Source organism: Lissotriton vulgaris, chromosome 4_2 (genome assembly GCF_964263255.1).
Source record: "Lissotriton vulgaris chromosome 4_2, aLisVul1.2, whole genome shotgun sequence".
Classification (NCBI taxonomy): domain Eukaryota; kingdom Metazoa; phylum Chordata; class Amphibia; order Caudata; family Salamandridae; genus Lissotriton; species Lissotriton vulgaris.
In genome coordinates, this window is record NC_141692.1 from 15,813,393 (window position 1) to 15,830,495 (window position 17,103).

Here is a 17,103-nt window from a genome sequence, read left to right on the forward strand (position 1 = left end):
TTAAACCCAGCTGTCTTCACTGAGGGTGAGTGGTTGAAAAGATTCAGCACTCCGTCCATCATCTTGTGTTTATTACAGAAATCGCAGCACTTGGTCTCTCTCTCTCGTCTTCCCTGATTCGTCTTCTCTCTTCCCTTATCCTTCTAACTCTTCTCTATTTTTCTGTCTTTTTCTTTCTTTATACTCCTCTCCTGCTCTATCTTCATCTTCTATTCTTTCTCTTTTACACTTCTGTCTCTCCCCTCTCTTCCTCCTTCCTCTTTCGTTCCCTCTCTCTTTCTCCACCTCCCATTATTTACCTGTCTTGCTCTTGCTTACTCTCTCTGCTTGCTCACTCTAGTCTGCCTCTTTCTCCTTTCTTTGTGGTTTGTATTTTCCTTTCCCTCCGTATCTCCTGTCACTCTTTCCATATATTTCTCTCTCCTCCAAGTGCTCACACTTTTTCTCCTCCCCTCTTCCACTACTTGGGGTCTGGGGGCGTCTGGGCAAATCCAATGCGCAACCCCTCCGAAATCACGCGAAGCACCCATTGGTCTGACACAGTCTCGCGCCAAGAGTCCATGAAGCAAGAAAGTCGACCCCCAACCGGACTGACACCAGGAGCGATCCAGTCAGGATTTGGAAGCAGGAGCGGAGGAGGCAGAAGCGCCGGAGAACCGGGACTTATCAAAGGAGGGAGCACCCCGGCCACGCCCCCGTCCACGAAAGGGCTGACCAGCCCGGCCCCTCTTCGAGGTACCAAAAGACCGTTGGGAACCAAAAGCACGGAATCTGCCAGGACGGTCAGGAGCAAGCAGCTTACGGTCCTCTGCCGTCTTCTTCACCAAAAAGTTTAACCCCCGAGAAAGGGATTTTCATAAGCAAGTTTTTCTGCGCAGCATCAGCTTTCCAGGAACGGAGCCACAACTGACGCCTCGCCGCCACCGAGGATCCGGCCGCAGAAGCAGCAGCCCCCAGCGAATCAAAGGAGACATCCGACAGCAGACGGACCTGCTGCTCCATCATCGCCAGGGTAGAAGAAACATCCTCCCCCTGGTCCAACAACTCCGATAGAGATTGAAAATCCTTGAGCAAGGACTGGATAGTGTAAGATGAATAGGCCGCCGCCCTGATAGAAAAATTTGCAGCCGCAAAAGTGCGTTTCACAGCACCATCCACCTTACGGTCAACCGGGTCCGCAGGAGAAGAGTCCTCCGAGACAACGGACCCATGTGAGGACATGCTCGCCAACAAAGAGTCAACCTTCACGGAGGCAGGGTATTTCACCGCAAAATCCTGAAGAGGGTACCTCCTACTCAAGAAACGAGGAAAAGAACCTTTGTCCACATCCTTCCATTCATTCTCCAGGACCTTCAAGACCGAGGAATGGAGAGGCAAAGAATCAGGCTCGGGACGACGATATTGCGAGAACAGATCGTCTGCCAGAGGCACCTCAGAAGCAGGGAACACCAAGTTTTCGCGAATGTGGCCCAGCACCTCCTTCAGGTCGGTACCTTGCACAAAGCGACCCCTGACATCAACCTCCTCCTCATTCGCGGAATCAGCATCAGCAGCGTCGTCCTCAACCCTCGCCTTCTTAGGAGGAGGGACAGGAACATGACCCCGCAAAGCAGCAGAAACCGCAGTATTAATCATCTGCTGTAAAACTTCCATAGAGGGAACATGCACCCCTGAACCGGAAGCCACGGCCAAAGTATCAGGATCATCCACGTTAGAAGAATCCATGACCGACAGCCAAGTGAAAGTAAACAAACACAGGCATAACGAAGAACAGCCCGGTAAAATAGGACCCCAGGTTGCTAGGCAACCCAACAAACTCCCCCCGGACCGAAGCCGAAGGAAATAAAACAACCGGAAGAGCCGCGCGCCGCCGCAGGAAGACGCCCAGACCGCAGCGCGCCAAGCCCAAACAGCCCCAAACGCGCCTCCCGCTCTGCAGGAAACGAGGAGGCATGAAACGCCGCCGGCGCGAAAACCGGCAGCAGGTAAGGCCGTAGACCGGCAAAAGCACCCATGGAAGCCCACGGCTCCCAGAGACCCCGCACCCGGCCGTGTAACGTCCGCTCAGCAGGACGCGCGGCCGGGAAAGGAAAGCAAATTTGCAAACAGCCTACCCACCAAACCCCGGAAGTCCGCTGAAGCAGGACACGAGGCATTCAGGCAACAGAAGGGGGAAACAAAACATTAAGCAAACGCAGGACAAAAAATGCAACACCCAGCATAAGGCAACATGCAGCAAACTAACTTCCCCCTACCATATACCACAGGACAAGGGGAACCGCTAAGGCAGGAACCCCGTCCCACTCACCTGACCAGCAGGGAAACCACAGCACTCGGAGAAGTGCAGAAAAAAAGAACAGGCTGAGTGGCTGGTTATGTGTCCCTTTATGGGATTGGTGGAAGCCTCGGGGGCCATATTGGAGGAGGGAGGGGAGACTAGAGCGCTGCTCTTTTAATTTACTTGGAGTTCTGTGTGGAGCCGGAGGCTCATATGTAGATTACTGTGGCGAGGAAGACAGGACGAGGAGGTAATGGAACTCTCTGCTACATTCAATTTCCATCCTCTCACTACTAGTTGCTGGTGTTTTGTATTTGTTTTTGCATTATACTGTGAACAAGAACTTTATTATCTTCTCCTTATCCCCAAAACATTTCAACCCAAAGAGTGAAAGTCCCCCACTCAGTCAACCAGGCCCATTTTTTACACCTGCATTGTTTTAAAAAAAAATAAAAATCAAAGTGATGTACAGAACTTTCTATTGAATTTCTCTTTCCTACAGATTGCCTGTTTTGCGAGCAGTGCTTCGCTCTCCACACCAGCAGCTGCTCGGGTATCATGACGCAGTGCCCTCCTGACATCACTCACTGCGTCGCAGGCCTAGAGAACAGCACACTGAGTGAGTGCAACACGCTGCATATCTGTAAGATGTGACCCCATTGGAACGATTTTGGCCATTTGTGAAGGTGCCTGCAAGCTTCCTGTTTCACCTCCAGAATGCCCCGCCCTTATGTCCACAGGGAACCACCTTCTGTTTGGCTAATATGTGCTGCCTGGTCTAAATTCCTCAATCCTCACACCCAGATCTCTTGCTTGCCTGATTTCAAACAACTCATAATTTGCAAACAATTTACGGAAGAAAACAAGCTCAGGAAGGTCAGAATTGTGGAAATGTATACAAAAGGATCTGATGTAAAGCTCAGGGCTAGAAGGCCATGAGGTAAGCAGCATTGTGGGAGGAGGAAAGTGTGACACCCAATTCATAAAAAGTTCAGAAAAATGTATTGCCCAATTAAAATTGTCATGTGATGAATAACATAGATCTATGTTTTAAAAACAATTAACACATGAACTCTTGCTTGAACACATTAAAGATGAACAAGTAGTGGCTGTACCTGTTTCACCACTGGTAAATCACCAGACTCCTTCAAGATGACCATGTATGTGCTGCAACTTATGCTCATATCTGTTTTATGTTACATCAAAGTGTGCATTTTTCCAACAGGGAGTGATGTTATTCTAACCGCGTTCAAGGACTGTCTGGATCCTTCTCAGAAATCAGCCTGCGACAGAGAGTTCTCATTCAAACACTCAGTGGCCTCTATACGGATAAGCAGAGTGTGCTGTGACTCTGATTTCTGCAACAGTGGGGATCTGAAGGGTACGTACAGTTTGTGACTCTTAAAACTGTAACACAGGGATGGACATGGTACATGCAATCTGTGACTCCCACATCAGTAATGCAAGAGATGTGTAGGGAATGTTCAGTCTGCGACTCCAACATCTGTAACAGAATGGATGTGTAGGGAATGTTCAGTCTGAGACTCCAACATCTGTAACAGAGGAGTTGTGTATGATACATACAGCTGGTGACTCTGATAACTTTAACACAGGGGATGTGCAGGGTACGTGCAGTCTGTGACTCCCACATTTGCAATGGAGGAGAGATGCGGGGTACATGCAGTCTGTGACTCTAACATCTGTAACAGATGGAATGTTCTGTCTATGACTCTAATAGCTATAACAGAGGGGATGTGTAGGGTACGTGCAGTCTGCGACTCCCACATTTGTAACGGAGGGTGTGTGCAAGGTACATGCAACCTGTGAATCTGATAACTGTAACAGAGGAGATGTGCGAGGTACATGTAGTCTGCAACTCTGAAATATGTACCAGAGAGAATGTGCTTTGCACAGCAACAAGGGGGGTATGCAAGATACAAACAGTCAGAGACTCTGATACTAATAACAGATCAGATGTGTATGGTACGTACAGTTTGTGACTCTGAAAAATGTATCACAGGGGGTGTGCAGGGTACATGCAATCTGTGACTCCGAGATCTGTAACAGAGGGAATGTGTAAGGTATGTGAAGTCTGTGACTCCCACATTTGTAACCGATGGGATGTGCAGGGTACGTCCAGTCTGTGACTCTGACATCTGTAACAGAAGGGATATGCAGGGAACAAACAGTCTGTGATGCCATCTGTAACAGAGGGCAAGTGAAGGGTGAATTTACTTTGCCCCTCTGACATCTATAGCAGAGAGAGTAGCAGAGTAGGTACAGTAACAGAGAAAATGTGCAGGGTAATTAAAGTCTGTAAAGGTGAGTGAGGGTGTCTTTGGAAGGATGCAGCATAGGGGAGCAGTGGGGCTTGTGTGAGTGTGCTTCGATGTTTGGTTTTTGCAGTGTGGGTGGTGTGTGGTGCATGCAAAGGTTGTCAGAGGGTGCAAGAGACACAGGAGAAAGACTCTATGGTGTTGCCTGGTGGGCCTTGGCCATAACTCAAGGACAAGCAGCTGCTCTGAGGTGCGTTGGATGAGCGGATGACCACGACAGGGAGTCTTAAGACAAGTGCTGTGACTAGGTCCTTGGGATGCCTTCTGGCAGGGACGCTTGAGACAAGTGCATGGACCAGGTCCTTGGGATGTCTTATGGCAGGGACTCTTGTGAAAAGGGCCTGGACAAGGTCCTTGGGTTGCGTTTTAGCAGGGACTCTTGAGACAAGTGCCTCAACGAGGTCCTTGGGATGCGTTTCTGAAGGGTCTCTTGAGAGAGGTGCCCGGACCAGGCCCTTGGGATGCCTTACAGCTGGGACTGTTGAGACAAGTGCCCGTACAAGGTCTTTGGGATGCCTATTGGCAGGGATTCTTTAGACAAGTACCCAGATAAGATCCTTGGGATGCCTTACAATAGGGACTCTTGAGACAAGTAAATTGCCTAAAAAAAGGTTCTTGGAATGCCCCACTGCAGGGACTCTGGAGGCAAGTGCTCGGATAAGTTCTTTGGGATGTCTCACACCTGAGACTATTATTATTTGGGATTTATAGAGCGCATGGCTGCCCAAGGGCTTTCCAGCGCTAGGAGACTGAATGCGCTAGGTTTTAATTTTTTATTCAAAGAGTTTTGTATAGCGTGAACAAGACAATTGGGTATCAGAGCACTTTACATTGCATGAGGTAGAATGGAGACAAAACTTGGATAGTAAGGCTATACACAGTGATATTACATAATTTAAGTATACATCCCTAAAGATAAACACAATATATACCGTTAACAAAATATATACAATGCGTGAGATTAGATTTGAGATATAACTATCTTTATATTGTGACTTCCTGATTGCAAAAAGGTTTTAAGTGACCTTTCCGAAGCATTCTATATTCTACAAATTCTGGTTCAGGATTAGTATAGTACTGGTCAAGGCTATCTCCCAAATATTTGTAGGCCTATAAAAACGGGTTAACATGGTAGGAACAGTGACATGAGGTAGATTTGGGATACATCCCAGTGTAAAAGATTGTACTTGACTTATCCTGTAAATTCCATCTTCTCCAACCCTGGAGAACCGCCCTCGAGTAAGTCCAACTCAGCCGGTGAGTTTCTTTTCACTTTTCTTGAGTAAATGTCTTGGTCCTAACTCTGTCACAGTGCTAAAGATGATCCATATTGTCTATGGGAGGAACTTGCTCATTAGAAATATTTTCATTTCCCTCTTAAATGTTGCTGTGTTTGTTATCTTTCTAATGTTTGGTGGAAGAGGTTCCAGATTCTGGGGGCTGCTCCTGAGAAAGCTCTATCATAAGATCTCTTCTTCCGGAAAATGGGTGGTCTTAGAACCTTCTCCATGGCACTCCTAGCTGGTCTATTTCCTCCAGATACTTCAATTTTCTGGGCAAGGTATCTTGGTGTGTTGTAATGAAGCACTTTGTGTGTGATACATGCAATTTTTTGCTGAATTCTGGCTTTGAACGGTAGCCAGTTTAATGCTTTCAGGTGTGGAGAGATATGGTCAAACTTCCTCGAACCAGTGATAATTCTTGCAGCTGGGTTGAGGCATGCTTTTAGAGGTGCTTTGGAAATTTTTGAAAGTAGTGCAACCATATTCAATCCTCGAGATGACCAATTATTGGACTGCTAGTTTACGATCTTCCTTAGAAATGAAAGGTTTCACTTTTCTAATGTATTTCAGTTGAAAGCAGGCACTTTTTGCCATTGCTTTGATGTGGACTTTCATATCAAGGTTCTCGTCGAGTGTGATTCCAAGAGATTTAGCAGAGTCAACTAAGGTAGGGGTGCAGTTAAGCGCTGTGATCATTTTAGCCCATTCCTTAACCTCTGTGTGGTTCTTTGGTGGTGAGATTAGAAGGAATTCTGTTTTTTGAGCATTTAGCTTCAGATGATTGACCATTGTAATGTCATTTTTAAGGCCTCATTCATTAATCTGATGTCTTCCAGAGACGAGATCTTGATTAGTATCTGTGTGTCGTCCGCGTACATATGAAAGGCAATTTTGGAGTTTCGAAGAATTTCTGTAAGCTGTTCGACATACAGGTTAAACAGAGATGGAGATAGTGTAGATCCTTCAGGGACTCCAATCGTGTTAGGATATGAAGGTGAGAGAGGTACAGGTTAAACAGAGATGGAGATAGTGTAGATCCTTGAGGGACTCCAATCGTGTTAGGATATGAAGGTGAGAGAGATTGATTGACCAAGAATCTTTGTGTTCTATCCTGTAGGAAAGATTCAAACCATTTCAGCACCATACCCGATATTCCCATCCTGTCATGGAGCTTGTTCAGTAATTTTACATGATTTACCATGTCGAATGCAGGTGACAGGTCTAGGCGGATGAGTAGACATGTTCTATTTTTGTCTAGGGCCTGTACAGCATCATTGACTATATGTAGAATTGCCATTTCCGTGCTGTGTCCTGTTCTGAAACCCAACTGGCAGTCATCCAGAAGAGAGAAATTGTCTATGTGTTGGCTAAGTTGTTTTTGTACACATTTCACTATTTGTTTGGCAAGTACAGGAATGTTGGTTTCTGGGCGAAAGTTATTCGGATCTGCCGGGTCCGCTGTTTTTTGATAATGGGGACTACTTGACCAGTTTTTAGGCATTCAGGAAGTACCCCTTGTGATAGAGAGGCATTAATAATTTTTGTACATATGGGAATCACGACATGGCTGATTTCTTTCATGCATTTTGATGGGAGTCGATCATTATAGTGGTTATTAGATTTGATATCTAGTAGCGTTTTGGCGATGTTATTCTGGTCTAATAACTTGAAAGTATCCCAATGTGCCTTTTTTTTTGCCCTACCCTCCTTAATTATAGTGTTGTTATTGCTCGTTGTGGGTTTTGGTTGTCTAGGTTATCCCCTGCACTCCTGAGCTCACTTTCCAACATGTTGGCTTTGTTGGTGAAGAATGATGAGAATACTTCAGAGTTTAGTTGTTTTTTTGTGATTTCTTGGGCCGATTTGGCCGACTTGTTGGATTGTTGTTTTTAAATTTCAAATAATTTCCATGGTCTATTTTTGGCGGAATCCAATTCTGATCTAATAAATTCCTTTTTGGAGTTGAGGATCTTTTTGTTGTATTTTTTTCTGGTTTCTCTGAGGGATTTCAGTTCGGGGGATGATGTGTGTTGTCTCCATTTTCTTCCCGCCAGTCTCATTTTCCGTCTTTCCTCATTCAGTGTCCTATTGAACCATGGATTTTTAATCTTTTCTGTTTTAGAGGCATTGTGGATTTAACTATATCCGTTATTGATGTATAGTAGTGGTCCATTAGATCATTCACGTTCTGCAAGTTCTTAGGTGGATATAGGTCCTTCTCACAGCTTTCTAATAGAAGTGCAATGTTCAAGTCCTTAGTGTCCCGCATCCACTTTTAACTATATTAGGTTGTGCGTACTTTTTCTTTATCCATGTGGGAATCAGGAATGGTATGGCATGGTGATCTGACCAGTCGCACGGCTCTATTATTAGAACTGAAATGTTCTATTTTTTTTTTATTATCCAGTCCAACATAGCTCCTTTCGAGTGAGTTGGCTGTGTGCATGCTTGAAAGAGATTTAGCTTGGCTAGAAAATCTTTAATAGCGTTGACTTGTTTGTCGTTGTCTTCGTTCCTGTGTAGATTTAAATCCCCTAGGAATATATTGTTTGCGTTGGTGTTAGAGTTTGCCGTGATGATCTCCATTGGTTTTTCTATGAAAGGCATATTGTTACCTGGTGGGTGATAAAGTGCATGCAGATTGCATCTTTGGTGTTTGGCCGATCTTATATTGAGACCAAGGTATTCACAAGATTTGAGATGTTCTGAATTTATTTTGCCTACTTCTATATCCGAGCGGTGGTTGCAGGCTACGCCACCCCCTGTCTTTTTTTGTATATCCAGTCTCACAATGCTATATCATGCTAGTAGGTCCATGATCGGAGATGATTATTCCGATAGCCATTTTTCCGTGAGGATTGCAATGTCAATTTTCTGGCTAATCATAAGGTCAGCTATGACTGATGCATGTTTAGCTGCGGACATACAGTTGATCAGAAGGCATTTCAACATTTTTCCAGCATTGTTTTAGACAAGACTTTTCGGTTTGGTGATTATCTGGACTTGTTGTAAGTTATTAAGGTTGGGTTTTCTTTCATTCTGTCTGGATGTTTTATTGGCATTGATCTGGACTGTTCTGATTTTCTCCCCCCTACTGCGTTCTGTCGTCTCGTACTCCCAGAGTAAGTATAGGGTTTCTTCTTCCGATAAGTCTTTATTTTTCCTGTCTGGTCGAGTATGCCTATTTGATAATGGCATCGCCGTCTCATTACTTTTTCTTTGAGAGTTATATATTAGTTCTATGATGTGCTCAACTTTGGTGTGGGTGTTTTCTGTAATTTCATGTAGTTTTTCCATCTCTTGCAGAGCTTAGTATGTCTTGCACATGTTGTTCATTTTTATTCGAAGCTCTTTAATTTCTCTCAGGGTCTGAGGTGATGTGTTTGCTGTGTTCCCCCGTTTTCTAATGGGATTCCCCTTTTGTTTTCCCGTCTTTTTATTCTGTTCTTTTCATCCGGATCCTTAACTTTTTGAGATTAGTTTGGTTGTTTGTTCCACCTTTATTTGTCTTGTTGGATTCTCTATCCTGACTTTCGGTACTTAATACCATGTTTGGGTGAGATACCTCTCTTGCAATTCGATGTGGTCTTTGAGCTGGAGTAGAATGGGGTATAGCTGGGGTGAGATTTTCTATATCTGGATTTTCCCTGAATTCAAAGAGTAGCCTAATCACTGGAGATGCTCCGTGAATGAGGCGGGGTGGTGATTCTTCCCTCTGACCTTCTATGTCATTTTTTGTATATCGTGTAGATATTTCTGTTATGCCTGAATCATTTTTGGGTGACGTGCTTCCTAATCCGCTTGTGTCTGTAACTTGTGTAGACTGTTGTGGTTCCTGAGGTTCCATAGTTATTATGTTGTCTGTGGAGGTAGTGTTCCCGGAGTCTGGAGTGCCTTCTTGTTGACTCAGATGTTGTTCATATCTTGTGTTCTCAGTATACCTTTTGAAAGTTGGGAATACGTTCTTGTACATAGTTATGCAGAGGTCAGCTCTGCATTTTGGTGCTGATTTAGTCATAATTTTTGTGTCATGTTGTATATTGGTTATAGATGTTATGTTGAGCATATTAGTAATGGCATAGCGCCATTTAGCCGTTAATTTTGAAAAGAATATCATGTCATTCACAATAGTACCTTTAAATATGTTAAACGTGGGGTCTGATATCAGCGTGTCTGGGATTTTCCTCATTAGGTAATGCTCAATTTTTTTTGCTGCATTCTTGGATAGTTTGGTAGGATACCTTATGATGTGGGTGTTCATGCTTACTCATTCTAAATAGTTGTCCGGCACAATTGTTGACTGGTCGGGAGTGTTGCAAATATAAAGTTGTAATTTACTGAACGTGTTGAAAGTTCCAGTAATCTCCTTGACTAGCTAGATTTTTGTTTTCTTTTCGTTTACCTTCTGCTTAATCTGAGTAGCCAGCCCAAAGATCAGTGATCTTTCTTTTATCATTACTTTATTTCAAGAATATTTCAAGATGGACACCCATTTTGTCGGCCTTCTCTGTGATCTGATTGCCTTTCACTCTCTCTACTGCTGAGTAGTCCTCTTTCCCTTGCTTTCACCCAGTGCTACTTAGTAGTCCTTTGTAGTCCTCTTTCCCTTGCTCTTACTTCTTGCTCCCATTTTGGAGAAGATAGTCTACAAGAATATACTCAGGATGGCCATAATCAACAGCAGTAGACGATGTCCTACAGTGTGTGCAGATCGAAATTGCAGTAACAACGGAGAGGAGGGGACTGCTGTAACTGACTTCAAAACTGGATGTCCTTGGCAGCTGCCATTTTAAGGTCAGGCACGCAGGGTCCTGACTCATCTGCTATCTCCTCCCTGTTCAAAGTCTTTCTAATGTCTTACTATATTTTAATGGCGATCATGTTATATGTGTTTTCTGCTGTAAGAGGGTCTGCTATGGTACGTGCTGGGATGTTTCTAGGTGTTCTGGTGATCGGGCATTACATATCCATGGGCCACTGCGTCGCTGTCCCGTTGGCGCCACAATCTGACTCAGCTTCTATGAGTCCCGATCCGATCCTGCGGTGACCCGGAAAAGTGCTTCTCCTCCTGTCTTTTGGCTCCCCCCTGTCCTCCTTTTTTCGTCGGTAGACGATGGCAGCTAGCCCAGACACGCACCAGGACTTACCAGCACGCTCGCAGCCCCCTCACTGAATAGGCTGGAGAGAAGTTAGGGGTACTGCTTGAACAACCACATTTTGATCGACTTCCTAAATTCTGTTTCCTTACTCAAGATCACGTGGTATTGAGGCAAGTGCCCGGACAAGGTCCTTGGGATGCCTTACAGAAGGGACTCTTAAGACAAGTACCTAGACACGGTACTTGGGATGCCTCACATCTGGGACTATTATTATTTAGGATTTATATAGTGCATGGCTGTCTGAGGGCTTTCTAGCTCTAGGAGACTGAATGCTAGGTGAGGTTAGAGAGAAGTTAGTGGTACTGCTTGAACAACCACATTTTGATCGACTTCCTAAATTCGGTTTCCTTACTCAAGATTTGCACATCACATGGTATTGAGGCAAGTGCGCGGACAAGGTCCTTGGGATGCCTCATGGCTGAGACTCATGAGACAAGTGCCCGGAAAATGTACCTGGGATGCCTTACGCAGGAACTCTTGAGACAAGTGCCCAGACTTGGTCCTTGGGATGCATTATAGCAGGGATTCTTTAGGCAAGTGCCTGGCCAAGTTTCTTGGGATGCCCTACGGCAGGGACTCTTGAGACAAGTGGATTGCCGAAGCAAGGTCCTTGGAACGCTCCACATCCACGACCCTGGAGACAAGTGCCCGATAAAGGTGCTTGGGATGCCTCATGACTGGGACTCTTGAGACAAGTGCCCCGACAATTTCCATGGGATACCTCAGTGCAGGTTCTCTTGAGCAAGTGCCCGGACAAGGTCCTTTTGGATGCCTTATGGCTTTGACTCTTGTGACAAGTCCCCAGACAAGGTCCTTGGGATGCCTCACTGCTGTGATTCTTGAGAAAATTACCCAGACAAGGTTTTTGGGATGCCTCACGGCAGGGACTCATAAGACAAATGCCCCAACAAGGCCCTTGGAATGCTTTACATCTTGGACTCTTGAGACAAGTACCTCAACAAGGTCCTTGGGATGTCTCACAATAGGGATACTTGAGGTACACAAAAGGGTAAGAAATGGTCATTGCTAGGTGGACACAGAACTTGTAAGCCAGGCATGGCCACCCACACACAAAAGTCATGAAAGAGTTAGCAAGTTGAAGCCTCGGACCTGTGACTCAGTGGATCAAGTGACACAAGTAGAGCTTTCAGAGCAGTTGAAAGCAATTTATGACAATCTTGAAGGGCCATCATGACTGTATGGTTGATGCATTGCAGGATTAGGCAGGTAATGGTTATTATTATGGAATAAACTATAGGATGTACACTTTATAACCTGCTATGAGATGACAATTTAATTCAAAATAAGCCAGATATCAGCATTTTGATGACCAATAACCAATGCCATCATGACAAGTGTGTACCAAGTTATGATGTGAATAAGTTAGAGTGAGTGTTGTGAGAAACTGTAAAAGAGTTTAGAAATAAGGGAAAAATATGAATTCAGAAGGCGAAGAGAGGGGAGACACAAAAAGAGAGCAGAAAAGTAAAGGCAGAAGTAAAGTAGCAGGACGGAGAGAAAAGGAGCATACAGTTGGGGCCCTGAACAAACCTAGAGCAGGGCACAAAAAGGTGACAGCCGCAAGGGCCCAGCTGCTAGCCAGGCCGAGGTCAGGTGGCATCTGCTTTATGGCCGGTTTGCTCTTTGGCTGCCAGTAAGTAGATGGGAGGGAGGTTTTGAACATGATGGGAGCCACCTCAGGGTTGCAGGGTAGAAGAGCAAAAGGGCAGAATGAAGAAAGGGTGTAATAGGACAAGAATGGTGAAACAAATTTAAGGAAACATCAATGAAAATGGAACATTGGTCTGATTCACAACAGTAAAATACATTTTAAGTAACTGTACAACTTTTAGCTGTCACTAGAACTGAGTGGAAGTTACTAGTAAAAAACTAAAAACTAAAAAGTTAGTAGGTGCATCACCACACAGGGCCAACCACTGCTACTGCAACACCCTCCGTTAGAAAACAATGGAGGTAGGATATTAAAATAAAACCCCATGGAAACTAATGTTGAAGTCAATTATTGAATATTAAATAGGTAAAAATGCAGATACATATAAATTAGGTTCATAGTTACCTCAATATTTAAGTTGCAAATTAGTTATTAAAATGTCTTTTAATAATTTTTTTATATTCACCATTTATATATCTTTTTGGGAATTAATTTTTATTTATTTATTTATATTTATATTTATTTATTTAGATTTTGAACTTTTTAAAATATTGTTATTTAGTAGCTTAAAAGGCAAGGGTCAATTGCATATTATTGTATTGTGGATATGTGTGTGTATTGATTCACTTACTACTCACTTGCATGAAACAAACAATGAGACTAGTCAGCTACTCAAACCACATACAATTCTGCAGCACTCACTGGTAACAAAACCCTTTTATAGACAAACATACAGCTGAAAGATCTCAGACAAGAGACATATCTAACATTTCTGTAATAGCATACAAAGTGGGGTGTCTAAAGTGGTTATTGTATGAATATGGGGATTTAGACATGAGTCAGCACCATTTTGTGAACAGAAATATGCTTCTCAAGTCCTGTCCTTGGTTATTTCAGTGCCTTCTGAAGACAACACCCCCAATGGCTACATATGTGAAGATTGTTTCAATGACCAGTCCAATGAACCGTGCAGAGCGACTGGAGTAGTTCAGTGCACTGGGAAGCAGAATGCATGTGGCACCTTCTCTGGTACTGCCTCCATTCCTGGTGAGATACATTGATTCTTACAATTAAGAGTTTTGTATCCCGCTGCATTACACCTCATGGTTTCCAGCAATTTCTTTAGATTGTAATTATGTTCACGCTAATTATTTGCAACTCATAGAAACTGACTACATATGGTGCCAAAGTGCTTTCAAAAAGTGAAGTTTGTTGTAAACCTCAATATTTGTGAAATTAAGTCTAAGGCTCCCAAAATGTGTGTGTCTTTTTACATCCATTCTAAGTCCAGATAGCTGTCGCTGGACTTCAAAAGGTCCATCAGCCTCAATCAATCAATCCATTCTTTATTCGATCCGTTAAAGGTACGTCTGGGCCATGAACTTCGCTCTGCTCACTGAGTTTACAAAGATTTCTGCACTCACCTTTAAGCAGAGCACGCAGAGTTCCAAAATAATCCGCTCAGCAGGCGGAGCAGAGGCTTTTTTTGCACGCTCGTGTTCATCAATATCCAGTTGGAGAGTGCGAGCAAGGAAAATCCACCTCCGGGCGAGATTTCATCCTCATTCGCGATCTTCAATATCAAGTTGGTGAACGCAAGTGTGGAAAATCAACCTAAAGGCAAGATTTCTCAACGGAGGCAGTCAGATTTCTTATTGCGAGTGGTTGTGTATGCTTATGCCCACTGACGTTTAGTAACTGTTTGTGTTAAGAGAGCTGCTGGAGTGAAAACCTACTTGAGCGTCAGAAAGGAAGCAGCGCCCACTTATGCTGTGCATGGTGCCATTTGCGATGATTGCACAGTGCAGACAAGCACCTGGCACTGAAAATCACAGTGCACTCCACCACTTGTGGAGCCCCGAATAGCAAGGCAGAGTTTGGTTTGCACTTTGCAGAGTTCCGCGTAGCAGAACTCGGCAAACTCCACCCAGGCTTGGTTAAAAGCAGTTACAGATCACAAATATAAAGAATATAAAATGAATATCAAAAGACCATACAACAAAGACACAGTTACATTCAGATACGTCTTAACCATAGCAAATAAGAAACCCAACTTGTACCCTAATCTCTGAAGTCCATTAAATTCAATAAATAAATAAATAATTTACAATAAAAAACGTATAACAAGGTATGAAATATGATCACAAAAATGGAGAAACAACAATATCATCAGACAAACATATACATACATTTTTGAAAGGACAAAATACAGTTTTGGGGACTAAAAGAGCGGCTTTCATCTTTTTCAAGAGCACAGACAAAGTAATTTCTACTTCCTAGGCAAGCGACTAAAAGGAGGCTAACGCAAAGCAAATGACTGGATCATGAAGATTCTTCTTCAAAAACAATAAAGCGGGCGACATTGCCCGTTTTTAAGTATCTTTTCAATCTCATAAAAACCACAAAAAAGAATATATGAAGGTCAGACTGATCTGATCTCTTGTCACAAGGGCAAGGCGAAAGGTCAGTATTTCTATACCTCTTAGCAGAGAAGCCTAACATCAGTGGAATTATATTTAGTCGAAATCTCAGCAGAATATATCAATTTTGACCATTTCCGACACTCTGTAAATATTAGTAGCCCCCCTCAAGTACCGGTGATGACAGTTGGTACAACATCACTATTTTCTTTAAACAATTTTCTCTGTGGTGCTCATAAGCTGCCTTTGAAAAGAAGATTGCCTTCAGTTTATGCTTCAAGACTGTTTTACACACACTGGGGTAATAAATAATTCCTAAAGCAGGCAGGTTTCATCTCACATACTGGAGGCAGAGAATTTTCTGTCTGTAATACATACCTAGGCAGTTTTTAATTATATTCTGAGTTAGGTTCAAGAGTAATATTTATCAATTATCATGGGTAAATTGAGGCACTGGTCTTTAGGGCCTCTAGCACTCTGAAAATCATATAGCGCAGGCAACAAACTACTCTTCTCCTTAGCCCACTCTTCCAGCCTATCTAAAAGTAGGCTCCCCATTAACTTGATTTGGTATCCAGCAGTGAGATGGGTCTTTAACTCTGGGGCTTTTCTTGGTCACCCTTTTGTATATAGGAACAATAGGCCATATTATCAAGAAAGGGGCGATATATTATCACTGCTTTTATCGGCAAGAAAATGGTGGTGTTAACCTGGGCTTCTATGGGAAATCACTAGGGTATATTATCAAGCCCATTATCACTGCTTTAGCAGCAGTGCCCTGCCGATAAAAGCAGTGATAATGTATCACCCTTTCTTGATGATATGGCCCAATAATGCTAGTTTTCCATGAGGCATGAGGGGTAATTTTAACAATTTCATTACAAATATAAGTTAATAACGGGGCACCATAAATCTTGGTTCTCAAGGAAAAAGTCAATAGGGACACCATCAGGCCCCAGTGCCGTTCCACTAGAGCACTTTTCCAATCCCTGCTATCGTCCAGTACTGAAAATATCAAAGTTTCACACTGTGATGATTCTACAATTGGGCATTCAGTTCCTGAGGTGTTATTTAAAAATGAATGTGTTCAAAGTTGGCCACCCATTGGGCTTCACTAGCATGTGAGTCTAGACAGGGGTCAATTGTACTTTTAAAGAAGGGGGCATTAATCACCTTCCAGGATTATTTACAATTCTTGGAGGCTCCTGCTATCTCTAGGTTTACCCATGCTTCTTCTCTTTGAGCACTTTCCCTATTCTTCCTAGCTCCACATACACTTTGCAGAGCATCTTAATTTGGACCTTAACTCTGGGTTGTTTTTTTAAAGTCCTAAGCAAGGTGCTTAAGGCTTTAGAACAGACTTCATAAAACCACAGTTTCACTGGGAGTTCCTTGAGTGGACTCTCAATAGAAGAAGGCAATAAATAAGTATTACCCTCCAATTATATGCATTTTAAGACCAGCCTCATATTTCAAGCTCTGAATTGTGGGACCAATTTTACCGATTTAGGGACATTTTAGCTGGTTGCCATTTTTTCTATCCAAGATGGGTTGCTTCATATTTTGTACGAGTATATATTTTTTTACCTCTACAAATAATGTAGAAAAAAGTATGGCGTGGTCAGTAAAAGCTGTAAATTGTCAGTCTATTTGAGCAGTTTGTCTCCGAATAGACTATTACGTAATCAATAGTGGACTCATAGGGACATATTCTCAAGGACTTATCACAGAGTTAGTGGTACTTTATCGCAGCCAAAGTGACAACAACTATATCGCCCTATTCACAGGCTGGTGCTAACAGCTGATATCACCAATTTTCCTGCAATAGCAGTCGCAAAAAACATTGCCACAGATGACACTGGCAACTAACGCTAATGATATGCAGAGTAGGCATTCCCATGCAAAAAGCTGTGAAAACATCACTTTTCAACATTCTCAACGACCAGCCAGATCGG

At 43.3% G+C, this 17,103-nt stretch overlaps 1 protein-coding gene across 3 annotated transcripts in view; it reads left to right on the top strand.

Moving 5' to 3' along the window:
* The window catches only part of LOC147718142 (phospholipase A2 inhibitor and Ly6/PLAUR domain-containing protein-like), an 80,163-nt gene that overhangs the window by 13,872 nt on the left and 49,188 nt on the right, over positions 1–17,103 (top strand). For 2 of the 3 annotated variants that reach the window (XM_086919214.1, XM_086919215.1), the window contains 3 exons: positions 2,781–2,901; positions 3,508–3,659; positions 13,626–13,775. In XM_086919214.1, coding sequence (XP_086775340.1) covers positions 2,781–2,901; positions 3,508–3,659; positions 13,626–13,775 — 423 coding nt within the window. Of the gene's footprint in view, positions 1–2,780; positions 2,902–3,503; positions 3,660–13,625; positions 13,776–17,103 lie in introns of all 3 variants that reach the window. The other variant, XM_086919216.1, reaches the window with a different exon arrangement.